The sequence below is a fragment of the Colias croceus genome, chromosome 18 (assembly GCF_905220415.1).
Source record: "Colias croceus chromosome 18, ilColCroc2.1".
Lineage (NCBI taxonomy): Eukaryota > Metazoa > Arthropoda > Insecta > Lepidoptera > Pieridae > Colias > Colias croceus.
Window position 1 is genome coordinate 5079280 of NC_059554.1, and position 18264 is coordinate 5097543.

The 18264-nt window shown below is 32.8% G+C and overlaps 1 protein-coding gene and 1 long non-coding RNA gene across 4 annotated transcripts; both read right to left on the reverse strand.

Annotated features, from left to right (window-relative positions):
• Positions 1-4028: 4028 nt before the first annotated feature.
• Positions 4029-13204, reverse strand: LOC123699489 (CLIP domain-containing serine protease 2-like). Of its 3 annotated transcripts, none has more exons than XM_045646435.1 (7): positions 12940-13204; positions 9193-9335; positions 8611-8773; positions 7572-7677; positions 6742-6929; positions 5277-5378; positions 4029-4784 (listed from the first exon to the last, which is right to left on the reverse strand). In XM_045646435.1, exons 1-7 carry the CDS (start codon positions 13010-13012, stop codon positions 4468-4470), a joined length of 1092 nt encoding a protein of 363 aa, XP_045502391.1. In that variant the 5' UTR covers positions 13013-13204; the 3' UTR covers positions 4029-4467. The 3 variants fall into 3 exon arrangements, with proteins under 3 accessions (XP_045502391.1, XP_045502392.1, XP_045502393.1); XM_045646436.1 differs by lacking the exon at positions 12940-13204 and adding an exon at positions 9855-9907; XM_045646437.1 differs by lacking the exon at positions 12940-13204 and adding an exon at positions 9662-9678.
• A 3166-nt stretch (positions 13205-16370) lies between these two features.
• On the reverse strand, positions 16371-17547 carry LOC123699490. The gene is made up of 3 exons (XR_006752526.1): positions 17486-17547; positions 16812-16989; positions 16371-16558 (listed from the first exon to the last, which is right to left on the reverse strand). It is a non-coding gene; the product is annotated as an uncharacterized LOC123699490 (long non-coding RNA).
• Positions 17548-18264: the final 717 nt, after the last annotated feature.

Genomic DNA, 18264 nt, shown 5'->3' on the forward strand with positions numbered 1-18264 from the left:
ATTGTATGACTATGACACTAATGCGCATGACAATACGCGTGCGTAGGGTTGCCAGGCCATAAAATGCAAAGGCCGGACTGCGCACTATATAAGGCCGGACATTTTAGCCTAAAAGCCGGACATGTTTTTTTTATTGCCAAACATAATGTTTTTACAGCTGGGCTGTTGAAAAAAGTATTTATACGTGGTGAAAAGTGAGGATATTCGATATTTATTAAAATACATAATATTTATAATAAAAAAACTCGTTTACGAATTTGAAATGTTTATTAAGTTACACTATTACAGTTTTACTTACAAATGGATCATCAGTCTTTTGTAGATAATTAAATATTATTAAAACTAAAAAAACAAATGAATATAGCTCTCTTTTGGCATTCTTAATACTATAAACTAAAAAATATAATAAAACAAATAAAAATAATCATTCTTCTGGAAAGTAACAAAAAGATAATATTAATTTTACGGCTAGGTAAGAATTTACTTTATAGTAGGTATTTATAGAACAATTTAAAATCTTTAAAAAATAACAAAATCTAGTTATATTTGCCGGCCGGAAGATAGTTTGCTCTCCGCTCGCCCTTGTCCGTTCGGGTCGGGCGCTCGTCCGCCCATCGTCGTACGAATCGCCACTCTGACAAAAAGCCTGACAAAAGCCGGACAGGCCAAACACGTACATATTTGGCCGGACGCGACTGCAAAAAGCCTAACATGTCCGGCTAAAGCCGGACACCTGGCAAGCCTACGCGTGCGTATGGTTGGTCTAGCTAATGAACGGTTTTATGAATTTCCATACATATGACAAGCGCGACTGACGTACGCACTGATGGTCGGTCAAGCTCTGCAACCAGCCTTAGTATTAGTATTTAGTACAATAATATAATGTTCCACATAAACAGTTCCATAGATATATAATAGTATTTATTAAGTTATTTGGATTTGAGTCTAAAGAGTAGACATAAAGAGTAGCTTACATGCATTCCTAATTTAAACACATAATCATTTGATAAAAGCATGCATTTTAGAAGTGTTGGCAAAATATAATATTTGTATGTTTAAATAAATTTTATTTTTAAGGAGAAGGTACTAACTAATATATTATAAAGATTTTTTTTTATATTTGATCTCAGAAATAAACAAGATTTGGATATATTTTACACTGAGATCTATCTGCTTTATGAAAATTTATAAGAAAACATTATGATAGTGAATTATTTATCTATAAACAGCTTCATGTTAATTTAATCTTAGAAAATTTTTACATTAACACATTTTCTCTTAAAAAGCATTCCAAATAACATTCCACTGATTGTAAGAATCTCAGTTTATAATTGATATTCTGTTTAGTTTTTTTATCTGCTATTATTTTATTTGAGATCGCACAATGTTGTTTTATATTTAAGCTTATAATATGATTGTTATAGTATGAAGTATCCATACATACATTGTATAAAATTATAAAACAGACATTAAGTAAATACAAAGTGTATGCAATTAATATTATTTATAAATTGCAATAGTTGGTGCCATGTAAAAGTTTGCTAACAGTTCAGCCTTTAGGGCAGGTGACCCGGTTTTGGCCATTTTAAGAAATTTGTAGACTTTGAGGCTATATAATTTTACAGTTTTTGTTATGACGGACATATTTCTTGTAAAAGGTGATTAAATATGTATAAATCTAGCCTAAAGATATATTTTTTTTCATAAGGATTCAATGGAAAAATAATCCTCTAGGAAAGAAAAATAAATGGTAGTTTGTGCCATTTTTGGCCAGATTTACCCTATTTCTGGCCATGTCATGTGCCAGTTCTGGCCATCATCAAATTCATCAAAAATAAAAAGCAGATAATTCAAAGTAATGAAAAATTTATTCGAAAATCGCATATTTTACGACCAACAATAGATAAAATAGCTAACATAATATTGACGACATATATGAAATATAATATCTCAGCTTGAATTAAAATTACAATTATGGAGATCAACATTATATACGAGGTAGATATCTTTAATCTAACACAAGAGATCCTTTTGGAGCTAGAAAAAAAGCTGTTTCATCACAGTTCCTTACTCTCGCAGGGTTTTCTAGAATCTTTAAATTTTCATCACCAAGCAATGAAGAAATTTCTTGGAACCAGTTCCGAATTTTCTCTTCAGTTATTAAGGCACGAGCTTTATTAATATACTCGGCATGTTTTTTGGCTCAAATCAGGATGTCTCGCCATAAATCCATCGAACCAGGATCTTGAAGTCTATCGAATTTATAAAAGGTGTAGCAATTTTGCCCTTCACAACAATTTTCTTAACAGAATCCAGTAAACCTTCCTTGTTAATAGGAAACCCAGCGCGAGCGCAATCTTTGATCCATATGACAAGTTCGTTTTCTAGTTGTATTCCAAGAACTGACTGGGTCCTTACATATCCAGAAGTTTCAGGTGCTTTTCCAGAAATTTTGTGACGCAATGTCGTTCGAGGTACATTAAAATCTCTACTAGCAGTGGCAACGGGCATTCCATTCTTTATTGCGTTCAATAGTAATGATATTTTATGCGGTGAGTACTGGAACAATTTTCTTTTCACGACACCGATTTTTTTAGTATTTGGTTTCGATGGAGGCATTATAATTATTATAACTCTGAAAATGAATAGATTACTTATAATATCAAAATAGCTTAGTAATTAAGTTGAAAAATCACGATAAAAACTAAATGGCCAAAAGTGGGGTTCTACGTGCACCACTTTTGGCCAATCATGTGGCCAAAGATGGGAAAAATCATTCATTTTGGCTCCATTAATGGCCACCTCTCATAACCTCACTTAATAAACAAATAGCGATAAAATAACATTAGTGTGTTATTAGACAGTGTATTCTTTATGAAGAATTAACATAAACATTAAAAAAATAAGAAGGATTTAAAAAATAATTATTGATTACTCACCCGCTCGCCTTACCCGTTTTGCTAAGACTTAGAACAATTGACGCTCTTCAAAAACTAACGACTTGTTGGATTGAAGTGAAGTTTGAAACATCAGAGCTTTCAACGCTATCAGTGCTGCCAATAATAGATCTTTTTAATCCCGTAAACAATAGAGTAAAATATCTGTCTTTGCCTTAGTTATAACGATTTGAAGTTCTAAATGGCCACAAAGGGGTCGGTGGCCACAACCGGGTCACTTGCCCTATTATATTGACGCGCAGTTCACATTATTCACTCAATTTTAAATTCATTGTTATAAATAAGAAAAAAATCATATCATACATAAAGGCAAAACAACTGTTAGTTAACTAAGTTTCAAAATATTTGGTAATTTCGCTTTCGTTTGCTATATTTTTTCAGTTGATGCAAATAAGATCAGTATTACTTCTGTCTCAAATTAACGGTGACATTTCATTTCATTCTATCCAAAGATGTAAAAACCAATCAAGTACAAATAAAAGATATTGTGCCAAGTGTATGTATTACTCCTAATATACCTACAGTTAGCATGTGTATAATACCGACCGAGAGACCGCCTCCTCGGTACAGTGGTTGACGCGTGAGCGTAAAACCGATGGGCCTGGGTTCAATTCCCGGTGGAGACGAAGAAAAAAAAATGTCTCGGTCTGGTAGGACACAGAAGGCTGATCACCTACTTGTCCCTAAAGAAAAATCGATCAGTGAAACAGATGTATGCATAATGCATCTGCGCCTTACCCCACTACGGGGACATGGGACTTCACTTTATGACATAAAGATATTATACACATTGTGTATAATATCATATTGTAATAACTTTAAACTTGTAAGGGAGTGAGGCTAAGGTGCTGGTAACATGTGGGAAGGATTTGAAAGGACTGCATAAATTATATTAGCATTTAATAAAGTTTTTAATCACTACAAATGTTTTTTATTTTTTATTATTATAATTTCCTATTTAACATAAATGTTCAAACCATCATCCATTTTTTTTTCTCTTTCAGAGGTTTTGGTTTAGTTTCAGTTATTTTTCGTAATGACGTAGAACAGGGTTTAATCGAAATAATACAATTTTTATATTATAAATATGGTATATTTAACAAAATGATAAAATGGCACATTTAAAAATGCTTCATTTCGAAGCGATTCCAATAGGTAGGTAATGCAAATTCACGGCCTTGACGGATTGAGATCAATTAGACCTTGATCTTTATACAGCATGCTTCAATAAGTATTAACAGACACAAGTTTATAGTATACTTGGAAAAATAAACAATTGTTTTGAATAATTTATATTTAAACATTATATTATGGAATCAGCGTGAAAATTTCTCATCGATATAGCTTTGGGATCTTTGTATTACGAATTCAGGATTACTATGGATACAAAGTATTTCTATGTTTATTTATTTCTAATTTGTTATTGCGTCTCTTGGTCCTTCAATATTGAATGTTCTAAAAGTTGTTCTTACGATAAACAAGTCTCCTAAACAGACTCAGGAATGAGAAATTATGCACGCATATTGTTAATAATCCAGTCGGTAAAGTGCGTAACACGCGTGTAGACTCCGGGCCATCCAATTGTACCGCACGGGGATGGTCCGTAAGACACTATCCCCACCGCGAACCAATTACCCTTATTATTCTTATTATCTTGACCCATAAGTGGGCCGCCAGAGTCACCTCTGCAAGAGTCTTCACCCGATACACCACCAGCACACATTTGCTTATCCGTTATCACTCTGTTCGCAGCTGAATAAACATCTTTACAATCGTCCTGCCTTATTACTGGCAGACGCACTTTGAGTTTCACGTCTGATGTAGATTCTGTAAAAAAAAAACGTTATTATTGTGAATTATAGAATGATGTTATCACAGTTAGTCCATTGCTCGCCCAGTCTTTAGCATCACCGGTCATACTACTAATCCTACTTAATTCCTACTGATATTATAAATGCGAAAGTTTGTGAGGATGGATGTGTATGTGTATGTTTGTTACTCTTTCACACAAATACTACTGAACCGTTATCAATGAAACTTAGCACACAATTACCTGTATAAGGTAACTTGGATTGACAGATAGGATAGGTTTAATCCCGGAAATCCCGCGGGAAAGAGAACTATTCTAGTTTTTCGTTGAAATCGCAGGCGGAAAGCTAGTTGACCTATGTAAGTCTATGTGTCTGTAGATATTTTGTTCGCAACAATATTACTAAACAGACAAAGATTTAAGTTATTTAAAGTTAGCCTGTTAAAGAAGTTTGGGGGGGGGGGGCTGTTTATAATATATTATCGAACTTCAAAACTGGAAGCACTCACTTGTTTCGGTTTTTCCCCACCCAGCAACTTCCATTGTCAATCCTTCAAATGTCTTCCTCTCAAATTCTGAAGTGTATGGTAAACATATCGGTTTCACGAAGTCTGTAAAAAAGCGATAAGATTAAAATATTACAATAATAAGTATGGATCTACTCTTACAAAATTAAATATACCTATATTTTTAAATATAAATTCTATTTCTATAGAAAAATTATGATTTAATTTAATTACCTACGTATCATAGTACCTATGCTTTTATTTTATTATAATAATCTAGTTATGTATAAGCTCAAGGACCGAAAACTCTCATTGAGCGAAAAAATAGATTCCATCGTGTTATGGTCACAGTAAAAGAGACAACGCGAAATTCGTATATGTCACATGCAGCACATGAGTTTTCCATAGACATACTGTGGTATTGTGGTTCGAACCTATAATAGATGAAGAGCCCGCGACGGACAGACCTTCGTTAATACTTATTTTATAAAAGTTGAAAGTTTCTCTGTATATATGTGTCATAAACAGATAAGAACGACCAGCGCGGCGACTATCAAGCATGGGTTGTGGTTACTTGGGCAGGTAACAGGTAGTAAAGGTGTATAAAATAGTACCTACCTAAGTTTCGTTATAGTATAAAAGCTAAATTTTATACATGTTACTTGTGGACATATAAAAAGATGTTACCTCAAGAGCCGGACAGTTTTCATGCTTTTTACATCATGCCAGACACATTAAATAAATAACTGACATAATATCATCAAATTCACATTATTACTTATTATACAGTATACTATTAAAAGTGTAACAGATATGAAATAACCTGCTAAAAACATTAGTTTACTATAATTATTAAAAAATAATGGTATAATTTATGTAATAAAGTTATTACATACTTATCTTGTAAGGGGACTCATGTTGATGAAATTCCACGTATATCGATGACTTTTTAATTATTTTGAGAGTTTTACATCAGCCATGAGAAAATACGTGAATTTAGTACTGTTTTATCTACCTTGATCATCTTATATCTGGAATCGGCTTATTTCCAGATATTCTGTGATCAAGGTACATAAAAACAGTAGGTAGTTACCTACTTAATTCACGTATTTTCTGATTTTCACATATGTTTTAGAATATACAGTTGAGATGTCAGTACTCCCAGATACTTCCCGTGAGTCATATTGCTTATCAGAAGCTTTAAAGCTCTCACAATAACTAAAAAGTCATCGAGATACGTGGAATTCCATCAACATGAGTACCTCCCCGTAAAAGATAAGTAATAACTTTATTACTTAGTTATATTATACTATTATAACGGAAATTAACTTTAGATCAAGGTTTTCATGAAAATCATGAAAGAGCGGCTTTTGTAACCTTTCACCCTTCGTAACTTCGTAACTTTCTACAACGATTATATTTTGATTCGTATTACATAATTATCCGAATTTTAATGCTTTATAATCACCAGTAAAATTAACTTCATGCGCCAATCTTATTAGCGCTATGTCGTGTTGCTGATTTCCATCGTGTGCATTATACTTCTCATGAGCTATAACTTCTTCAACAGGAACATTCACAACAGGCAAGGCACAATCGTCTTTGTTGCAATCTTCATTAGATTTTAGATTCCATTCTCCGAGACGCACTTCATTTCTGAAAAGTTGGAAATTAGCTGTTAAAAGACAAATACTTGGCTCAAACTTGATTCTAAGTGGGTGCGCAGAAAAAAAAAAGTTAAAAACACTATTTTTGTCAAATTTGGGTAACATACTTTAACATTAGGTTTTCGAGATTTCAAATCAAATATCCTCGAATTGTCGGTCGCTTATAGCGAGTGAGGTTCTTGCATACTAAATCTATACTAATACTAGCTTTCCGCCCACGGCTTCGCCCGCGTTTTCAGAGAAAACCCCGCATAGTTCCCTTTCCCGTGGGATTTCCGGGATAAAACCTATCCTATCTCTCAAGTTGGATCGAACTGCACATGGTGTGCGAATTTTATTATAATCGGTTAAGTGGTTTAGGAGTCCATTGAGGGCAAACATTGTGACACGAGATTTATATATATTAAGAAGAAAGATTATAAAGCTGAAGAGTTTGTTTGTTTGTTTGAACGCGCTAATCTCGGGAACTAATGGTCCGATTTGAAAAATTCTTTCTGTGTTAGATAGCCCATTTATCGAGGAAGGTTATAGGCTATTATATATCATTACGCTACGACCAACATGAGTGGAGCCACGGGGGTGAAACCGCGCGGAGCAGCTAGTGGGAAATAAAGTTTGATAATCTACATACAAACTCCATGTTGATGGCAAATCCGCTCCTTTTATACAATGTGCCGCTGTGAGAACATATCTGGAGGATATTAAGACTCCACCACAGTAATATCCACTGCCTTTTGCTGTAAGAGAAACAAAATAATGATATAAAAACAAAAATTTGCTTGAATATTTTAATTCATTTTGAAAATTTTGCCCATAATCCATATATATCATACAGCATACTCGAAAATCGTTTTTTTTCACCATGTCGATTGATAATACATAGCTTTTAATTAAAAATTGTTAAAAAAAAATTCAAGAAATTTCTTCCAAATCTATATTAAATACCTATATCAAACTCAAAGGTGACTGATATAGTGATCTATCAACTTACAGCCCAAACCACTGGACGTATCGGGCTGAAATTTGGCATGCAGGTAGATGCATGTCATAACGTAGGCGTCCCCTAAGAAAGGATTTTAGAAAATTCATCCCCTATAGGGGATGAAAACTTAAACCATGAAAATTTATCCTTTCCACGCAAGCGAAGCTGCGGGCAACAGCTAGTATAAAATACACTGCACATTAAATAAAAGCTTGTAAAAGCTTTTAATTGTTGTAAAAGCTTTCTATAATTATAAGAAGAGTAAAGTTGCATGGGTGCTTTAGTAAGCACCGCACTGTATAGTTACAATGTGAAAACTTTAGATGGATATTCTATTCAGTATTTCTAGTACTTTCCCTCTAGGGCCCATCGAAAATTTCCACACTGTATACTTAATTAGGTATGTCGTATATAGAATTCGAACGTCCTTTTTTTCAAGTCGCTTCAGTAGTGAGCTATATCAGGTAGATCAGGAATATAGTATATTTCGTCTAGGTTTCAACTATTTTGTTCGTTCATTCGATTATCAATTTAAATTTAGCTTTTATAAAGATCTAAATCATAAAATTCAAATTTATTCAGTAGGTAGACAGTGAATCTGCGAAATCAAAGTACCTACCTATAGTTAAAATGTACCTAAGCCTTAATTTTTGCTCTCAGCTATAGAAAAATCTGTTATCATACTTACGTTTCGTATACTTCAGCAGCGCCATCCATGGATGTTCATCAATTTCTGTCTGTGTGCCGCCCACAATCCTATTGTCATTTTGTATGCCACAAACTGTCGTATTTGGTAACAAATCTGCCCCACTCAACGTTTCATTTAATGTGAGAAATGGCGGGCAGCATATCTGAAATTGTTAGAGAAAAAGTAATGAATCAGCACTTATTGCGTGGTGAACTTTACTTGTTATTAAAAAGCAGACCTCTATTTCAGACCTGTTGTTCTTTTGATTTTTAAGGGGTGAAAGTAAACGTTCGGTACCTAACTACTGTTGAGACGTTAATATAATTTAAATGTTAGCACAGAAACTAACTCCAGTTGTCCATTGAATAGTACGATTTTTCTCCAGTTAGAAAAAATCGTACTATTCAATTACGACGTATTATTCAGTTACGTACGATTTTTCTCCAGTTAGAAAAATCGTACTATTTAATTGCTCTGTTACTTGTGAAAGAAAAACAAACACTGGTGTCTGATGGTAACTTACAAACATTCAATATTCTAAATAATTAGGTAAGTAGATTCTAATTACAATTTTTAACTCACCATGGGAGTTCCATCGGTGTCAAAACCACAGTGAAGTTCTCTGAGTAAATTAACGAACAATTGTTTGTTGTTTGTCTGCAGATTCCCATATATGGCTTCACAAAGCGTTACTCTCTTACAATTGGAACCATTTCGACATACATCTGAAATGGAATTTAAATTAAACGTAGTAACTATATTATACTTTTCATTTATATGTATACTACTTTCTATCTAAATTTGATATTTAGTTTTATAGCATTCAAATGAGAAATTTTTAAAGAATAGAAACAATTCGATCACGAGCCGGGATAGGGTGTCTCTGGACACATAAAATTGAAAGAGTTGAAAAAATTATATTGCTTTGGTGGGATCACTGAAATCTGAAAGGACGGGCGCGGGCGTCGTCCTAATTCCTATCAAGGGAAAAGATGTGGGTTCGAATCCTGTCTCGTGATTGAAATGTTTCAATTCTTTAAACATATCTTACTTTCTATCTGTCTTTCTTGAAGGTGGTGCCTGCTGTTGCTTTTAAAATTTTACAAATAAAAAACTAAGAAAAATACATGTAATAAATTTCGTTCATTATCAACATAATATTATGCATGACAATAATGTTATATTATGTTTATTGAATAACTATTCGTATGTAATTCCTTGCCGCGATAAAATAAAAACCATACCACGTGTGTGAGGAGATATTTTTTGAAGGTTCAAAAATGCGACTCAAAAGAATTCTAGTCGATGTACCTACTCTAGTCAATGACGAAGTCTAGTCTATGATTGAGTTTAATTTCATTTATTCAGGGTTAAAATGGTATTGTAGACCACGAGACCTCACACGTCACTTTTAGATACGCGGCTACAGCTGTAGGGTTAATGTGTCAATGTCCTCTGAATATTTTTTCTCGGTTCTACCAATACAAGACATATTAGATAGGGAGGCGAAGAGGGGAATTTTCTGCAATACTCGAGCGTGGCAGTTTAAGATATGAGAGATACCTTAGACCTAATAGAACAACCTTGTTAACTATTTAGCTCTTTAAGTAGTGACGCGCGCCCACGATAGACGATCAGATTAGTAAAAAAAAATCGATAGTCTGAAATACTCGAGCGCGTCAGATTAAGATATTGGGGGTTGATTTTAGTGTTTTAAGACTAAATTTAACTAATCTGACGATAAGTCCTTGACGCCGCCAAGTTATAGGGTCGCGAACTTGTAAAAAAAAACGTTAATCCGGCATTCTCGAGCGCGATTGTTTTTATTTTTATTTTGAAGAATATAATCTAAAACTTACTAAAAATACAAAATCTGCCGGTTTCCGCGTGACCGGAAGTCTGGAGGAGCCATTTCGTCTTCCGAAAAACGCGTTGCAGTATTTAAGTCGCGAACGATACATTTTACAAAAAAAAAGTTTGAATAAACAAAAAAGGTAATTTTATTTTACACAAAAAAGGTCTCTTTACATTTTTGTCCAAAGTTAAAACTTTTTGACTTGAAGCATCATAAAAACTCAAACTCCCGGTTTTTTGAGTATATCTCGAAAACTGAGGGTGTTAAGAAAAATTGATATGAAATAACGATGATTAAAAAAAAGAAACTCTCAAACCTTTTTCGGTCAGATTAAGAGAACCCACCAACATTTTTGTCAGATTAAGAAAATATGCTTTCAGGAGACCGAGATAAACCTCCCCTATGAAAATCTGACGCGCTCGAGTATTTCAAAAGGACTTTTTTTTTCTGCATTTTCAAAAATTCATCGTAACTTATCGTCACGCCGAAATCGTCAGTTTTTTTAAGGGGAGCTTCCTTGGGGCCTACTTAACACCCCTTCCGAAAATCTGACGCGCTCGAGTAAATTTTTTTTTTGTGCATTTTTGACGAATTTATATGCCTAGCCCCACCACGCAAACCGGCAGATTAGTATACCGTTGTTATCAGAGGCACTTGGGGCATACGTAGTATGAATATCTGACGCGCTCGAGAATGCCCAAGTAACTATTTTTTTTTTACATTTTTGAAAATCCGTACACGCCAAACCCACCGCTAAAATGGTTTTTACCATAGAAGCTTTTCTTTTCGAAATTATTTTATCTATCGATTTTGATAAGTCTCGACGGCGCCGTTTAATTACGCCATTTAGCTACCTCGCCTCCCTATCTATATAGTTAATTCATATTAATTAAAATTTAATTTGCATATGTCAAAGTATTATAGGTAGGTACTATACACAGACTCATAGTGTGTGTGAAATCAAGTTTAACTCGTCGCATCAGTTGTTTTATTGTTGTTATATCATAAATACATACACATCAGCAAACTAACCACAAGAGGATGAGTTTGTTTTTATATTGAAAAATAGAGGTATTTATTTTAAGTAACCGCCTACTTGGTACAGTGGTTGACGCGTGAGCGTAGAACCGAGGGGTCCTGGGTTCGATTTCCGGTGGAGACGAAGAAAAAAAAAATATCTCGGTCTGGTAGGATACAAGAAGGCTGATCACCTACTTATCCCTAAAGAAAATCGATCAGTGAAAGATATGTATGCATAATGCATCTGCCCCTTACCCCACTACGGGGACACGGGACTTAACTTTTTTATTTTAAGTAGGTATATAGGTATGTAACTAAATTAACGAAGAGTATGTGAAAATACCCAGTTGTCTATGGACTTACAAAAACATAATATGTAGGTACTTACGTACTTAAGTAGTAGGTATTTAGAATAATATTTTTTTTCGAAATTGAATAAATCCTTTTGAGCAGGTTTTCGAGAAGGCATAAGGAAGAGTTTTTGATGATGCTGATGACAATGATATGATGAATATGAGCGTTTTGAATATGAAAATGTTTAAGTCATTGAAAATTTGGCATTTTGCCATAGGTAAATATTAAGCTAACAAGATTAAAATTTTGAAACGGTAACCGAAAAAATATGGTGAGTTGATAAGAAAGAGCAGGCAAATTACTGAAAAATTTCTATAAGTTTTCAATTTATTTATAACTTTTTAGTATTATTATAAATTATATGTAAATAGAGATATCTATAGTAAAGCATCTTTATCGCAAAGTGACCCCAACAAGCTTATCACGATACCAGTGTAACTGCTTTTCCCCTGTGTAATAAAACAAGGAAAAATCTCATGGCTTTTAGAATACCTACTCTTTACAAGTGCATCAATAATAATTCTTTGAGAAACAATCATCACATTGAATCATCAGATAAATTTTATTTATAATTTATTTATACTCTTTATTGTGCTGCCAAAATACATACAATACAAACAAAACTTATTCTAAAAGAAAAACAGCACAGAAGGCGGCCTTATCACTCAAGAGTGATCTCTTCCAGGCAACCAACTGATAGAAGGATAAATAATAAACTAGAAATAGGAGGTAGGTAGGTAGAAAGTATACGCAAAGATAAATAAATAATAATGTTATACAAAGATAATAAAAATATTATTTAATAAAGATTATAAACTAAATACTATAAAATAAAAACATACATAAAAAAATAAACATATCATATGTAAAATATATATATTTACATACATATTATAAATTCTGTTACATATCTAACTAAATTAAACATAACGTCCTGTAGGCGGTAAGTTAATATTATGTAATGCATATTAACATTATATTTGCCAATACATTGCTTGATCAAAGGAAAAATATGAAGAAATAATTGCAAAACAAGGAATCGAATCGAATAGCTTGTTATTGAAGTGACACATGACATTGAGAACTCATCTAACACTTACTTTTAGCACATACAGCAGACGACACTAATATGAAACTAATAACACATATTTTTATACACATATTACTATACATCGTTTCTTTTCCACACAAACAAAACAAATTAAGTAAGTCAAGTGTCAGCCAAGACAATCAACACCCAACTGATTAACCTGAGCGGCATAAGGTTATCAATACATTAAGTCATGTACATAAATATATTATTTTTTAATTCACGGACAGAACGCGTCTACACATAAAGCGTGTTTTTTTGGAAGGACGTTGTGCTCATCTGACGTACGGGATTTCCTTGTACTTTCCACGCGTCGCTAACTCATTCCATTTATTGTATATAATCATTTAATATATTTTGTGTCCGGAATCAAGACTTTATAACGGTTATATGGTTATATGTTTGGTAATCATGCAAAAATAATCCAGCTATGTATATTTTTTTTGTATAAAAAACAAGTGCTCTTTCTATTTTTGCTCTACATCTAAGAAAGATACGATATGAGATCATAAGTGCCTACCTAATATGCTCAATATAATTATAATATATGCCTGCCTATATAATACATATTATTATGATGTAGAGCCATACTCTTTTAACTTTTTGCTATGTAAGGAATATTTAACAAAAACTTTAAGCTCAAGCTTCGTTGGTTTTCTAATGTATTTCAAAAAGGAGGATACACTAGTACTAAAATAGTAGGATAAAGTACTATTTAATTTTGTTGTAAAGTGTATCAAACTTATTTGTTCACTTTTTAGAGCTTACCTAATTATTATTTGCTAGCAATATTATGCGATATGAAATGTCAATGTACTTCAAAACGGCAAAACGATTAGAAAACCTGTTACAGACGTGCTTCGTGAGAAAGCGTGTTAGATAACAACAAAGTTTAATAATTACCTCTACACCACAAAACACGAATATATTAATTATAACTCAAGCATCAAAATGACTACTACTTAACCTATTAAACATTTTTAAAGGGTAGCCAAGTTGTCAAGCGACGCCGCGCCGGTAAGACAGAAGACGCGGGTTCGAATCCCGCTTCAAGATCGTATTTCCATACTTTAAAAGTTTATATTTATATCTATCGTTCATGTGAATTAAATAGTAATTCATCTTGTTTCAATCACTAGAGAGCTTTCTAGTAAAGTCTCTAACTTAATTTCTTTAGTCTCTGAATCAAATGGGTGGAATGTAGAGCCACAAAGAAAACTTTAACTCTCAAAGTTCTGGCTACTACGATATACTTATCATAGAAGCTACAACTGAGATGTAAATGTATACATTAGAATGTTATGTCTATTTTTATTAAAATACATATTTATAGTGGATCGTCATATTATAACTAGATAGATTTCTTCATATTATTTTTCGTATAATCATGTATTAATCAAATGAGAAAGATTCAAATGTTTTCACCTGCGACTTAATATCTTGAATAATTTAATTTTATATAGGCGATTTTTTTTCGAATTGTTTCAGTAGTGATAGAGATTTCTTCCACAAACATACTAAATTACTAACCTACCATACAAGTCGTAAATATCACATAACACATTCAATATATTATTTGTCTCTATCACAAAATCCCTCGCTCAAAAACAACGCAGTGTTTATTTTCTCTTGTTTTATTATTAGGAGTTCCAAAATATATAATAATCTGTATGGTTTATTTTTTCTTTTTATTATCACTACATAGTATAAAACAAAGTCGCTTTCTCTGTCCCTATGTCCCTTTGTATGCTTAAATCTTTAAAACTACGCAACGGATTTTGATGCGGGTTTTTTTAATAGATAGAGTGATTCCAGAGGAAGGTTTTAGTATATAATTTATTAGGTTTTAGACAAAGCGGGCGAAGCCGCGGGCGGTAAGCTAGTAATATTATAAATGCATAAGTTAATATACTTAATATTATAAATGTGAGGATGGATGCATGGGTACCTATGTATGTATGTTTGTTACTTTTTCACACAAATACACGATGACGATGAAACTTAGCACACATATAGAGGGTAATTACTTGGATTAACACATGGGATAGGAACTATATGCAGGTTTTTTACGCGGGTGAAGCCGCGGGCGGTAAGCTAGTATAAAATAAAATGAAAGCAATCAGTAAACCTAAACGTATTATTGAATAACCACTTTCTCCAAAGGAACCGTGTTAAATATGAGAAAGGACTCCTTTCTATACATAATATAGACTGAATTATATTTTAAAAGCACATTGGGCTGATTATTTTATTTATTTATTTTTATTTTTTTATAAACAGGTACAGTTACAGATTGCAGAACAATACCTTATATCTAGCTCTTATCAATAATACATATAAATTCTACAATCCAATTAATACCGTACACATCTTACTTATACCAAGCTATAGCCAGGAACAAAAACAAACTAAGAACAAGAAAATTCTAACAGAGTGAAAAAAAAGCCACTATTTAAAATACAAAAAATAAAAACAAAATACGTTGTTACAGCAATTTATAAACATTACTTCTAAAAACATCCAAACTACCCAAGAATATGTCACAATCCGGGTCTAAATTATTATACAGGCGGCACATTCTGTGTACAGGATTGTTATGCGAAACATTGTTTCTGGTAGGTGGTATGCTGAATAGACGTGGAGTGCGTGAAGAGCGGGTAGGAGCTCTAAAGTTGAGGCTAGACAAAAGCTCGTTCCCTAATAACCCATTGGCTATTTTATGCAGATTGCACAAATCAGTTAATCATTGTTAAATTTTCTTCAAATGAATTCACCAACAATTCATGAATTTCGCCTGTTGGCTGTTGCATATTTTGAACATGAGTAAAAATAATATTTTTTACTAAAATTTAATCAAGTAATACTAGTACCTACTTTACATGAAAATTACTGATATTGTTTTTTCATAGCATTTACGTAGTTAAGTTTACTAATTTGTGAAACAAATAAAATGAAAATATTTATTTAAAAACAGATAGAGTTTTCCGCCCGCGAAGTTAAGGTTAACCCGCATTACGCGTTACCGTTCCTGTGGGATTTCATCCAAACTGGTTCACATATTATTGTCGATTATTATACCTACCGATCCAGTACATAAAAAATCGAAGGGGGCACATAAAGTTTGAGCCCTCGAATCAATGTACCTATAATAAAAAAAAATACTAGCTTTCCACCCGCGGCATCGCCCGCGCAGTCAAAGAATAACCCGCATAGTTCCCGTTCCCGTGGGATTTCCGGGATAAAACCTATCCTATGTCCTTTCTCGTTTATCAAAATATCTTTAAACCAAATTTCATGCAAATTGGTTCAGTAGTTAAGGCGTGATTGAGTAACAGACAGAAAGACAGAGTTACTTTCGCATTTATAATATTAAATAGTATGGATTCCAATAAAATTCAATATAATTGTGTATGATAATTATTAATTATATATTTATTTCATTTAAAAAATTGCTATCATCATGTATTAATCGAACTGTGCCTTTTAATATCGTCAAATAATTTCAAGCCAATAACAAAAAATGTGATACTTTTCAATAGCTGGCAATGAAACGGATCGTTGGTTATCTTCATCCAGTGATAGTTGAAAATCTTCCACGCTTCTAGCAGTTTGGCTAATGCAATGTTTCTCTGCAATTTATTTATCATGTTTTACAAATTTAGCATGAATAGATACTATTTTTGATTATCGACTTTTTTTTTAATTGGTAAAGACTTCTCTCTCATAGTAACTAGGAGATTGAAATTTTAATGCGTCTTTTACTTATTATCAAAAGATAAGTAGTATTATCTAAGTAGTATTATCATATATTGTGTCTCTTCGTTTATATATATCTAAGTAAGGAGAAAGACGAGAGGGATTGATTCGAAAGGTTAATGTTACCCTTGGTCTCCGAGGGCATGGAGATCTTCTAGGAGTGGCATTTGGTGTTGAATTGCCACCTGCTTCCACCAGCCTTGCGGTCGACTGCTCAGCATTGTTAATTTCTGATGACTTCACACTTATACTGCTTTTCGACTTTTTTTGACAAGATTCAATTTTACATACACTCATTTATAGCCTGGTAAAGTATTCATTTCGATTAGGAGATATTTTTTAATATTTTCGGATTTATGATGGACTGCGTCCCAGTGTCCCTAAGTAGGAATCTGTCATGTTGTGAGTTGTGACACAAATATCAAGAGACAACCAGAGACAACTTCAATGCAGGAAGCCACGGGAAGCAACTAAGGTGTGACTAAGGGAAGCAAACACAACAAACTCAAAAGGAATAATAATATATTCTAATATAAAGTGCATACTTACTCTAAAGTCTAAACGATATAAACGCGAAATAAAAGCTCGGCGAAAAATTTTATGTAAATTGTAGATAAGGGTGTACCAATCTACATTTTTGTATGAACGGGTAAAAACCACTGAACTGATTTTGATGATAGGTGATACCTACTTGATTACTCCACATCCATATATTTAAAACAATAATATTGGTAACCGTAAGTGAGCGAAATTGTACTCTGAGTAGATAGGTACACAATATAAAATTTATGTAAACTTACCTACTGGATTCCTTTTTATGAGTAAATAAATATATTATCATCTCAAAAAACGAAAAAAAAAATATATCTTCAAATTCAAGAGCACACAAAATCAAATATGTTTACGACCTACGCGATTTCTGTCATATTTTATTTTGGACACAAATGTTGGCATTTAACATGAATCTAGATAGGAAACTAAATACCTAACTTGCATTTTTGTTTTACCTGTAAAATAACGTAAGTACTAAAGGTACTTACGTTATATTATAAAGCCAAAACACTTGTGCTACGCTCAAACATTATTAGGTAAACGACAACGTATGTGACCAAAAAAAAAACAACAGTAAAATCCGAATCATCAGCCATGCGCTTCCATTAGAGATAACACTGAATCAAAGGCGGAAGGTCTGTAACCTTTATTAACATATTTTAGCAAAAAATGTTTTAGAAACATTGAAATCTCCATAACGATTTGGGAATACCAGATGATAACAAAATATAAACAAAATAATACTGTTTATAATTTATCATTAGGGTCGTCTATCTACTTATGCGTCGTAAAGGATTAAAATCGACGTATAATGTAATACCTATATTTGAAAAACAATAATAAATAATTGTAATGATTGATCTTAATTACTATTTCATGCGATCAGAACATAAAATAGAAGATTAAAATAAAAAAGCTCAACAGATGACAATTTGACTGAAACTTTTTTAGTTATACCCTCATTTTATACCTATAGATTTTTATTGTTAGCAATATTATATTATATCAATATAGATTATATGCTGTT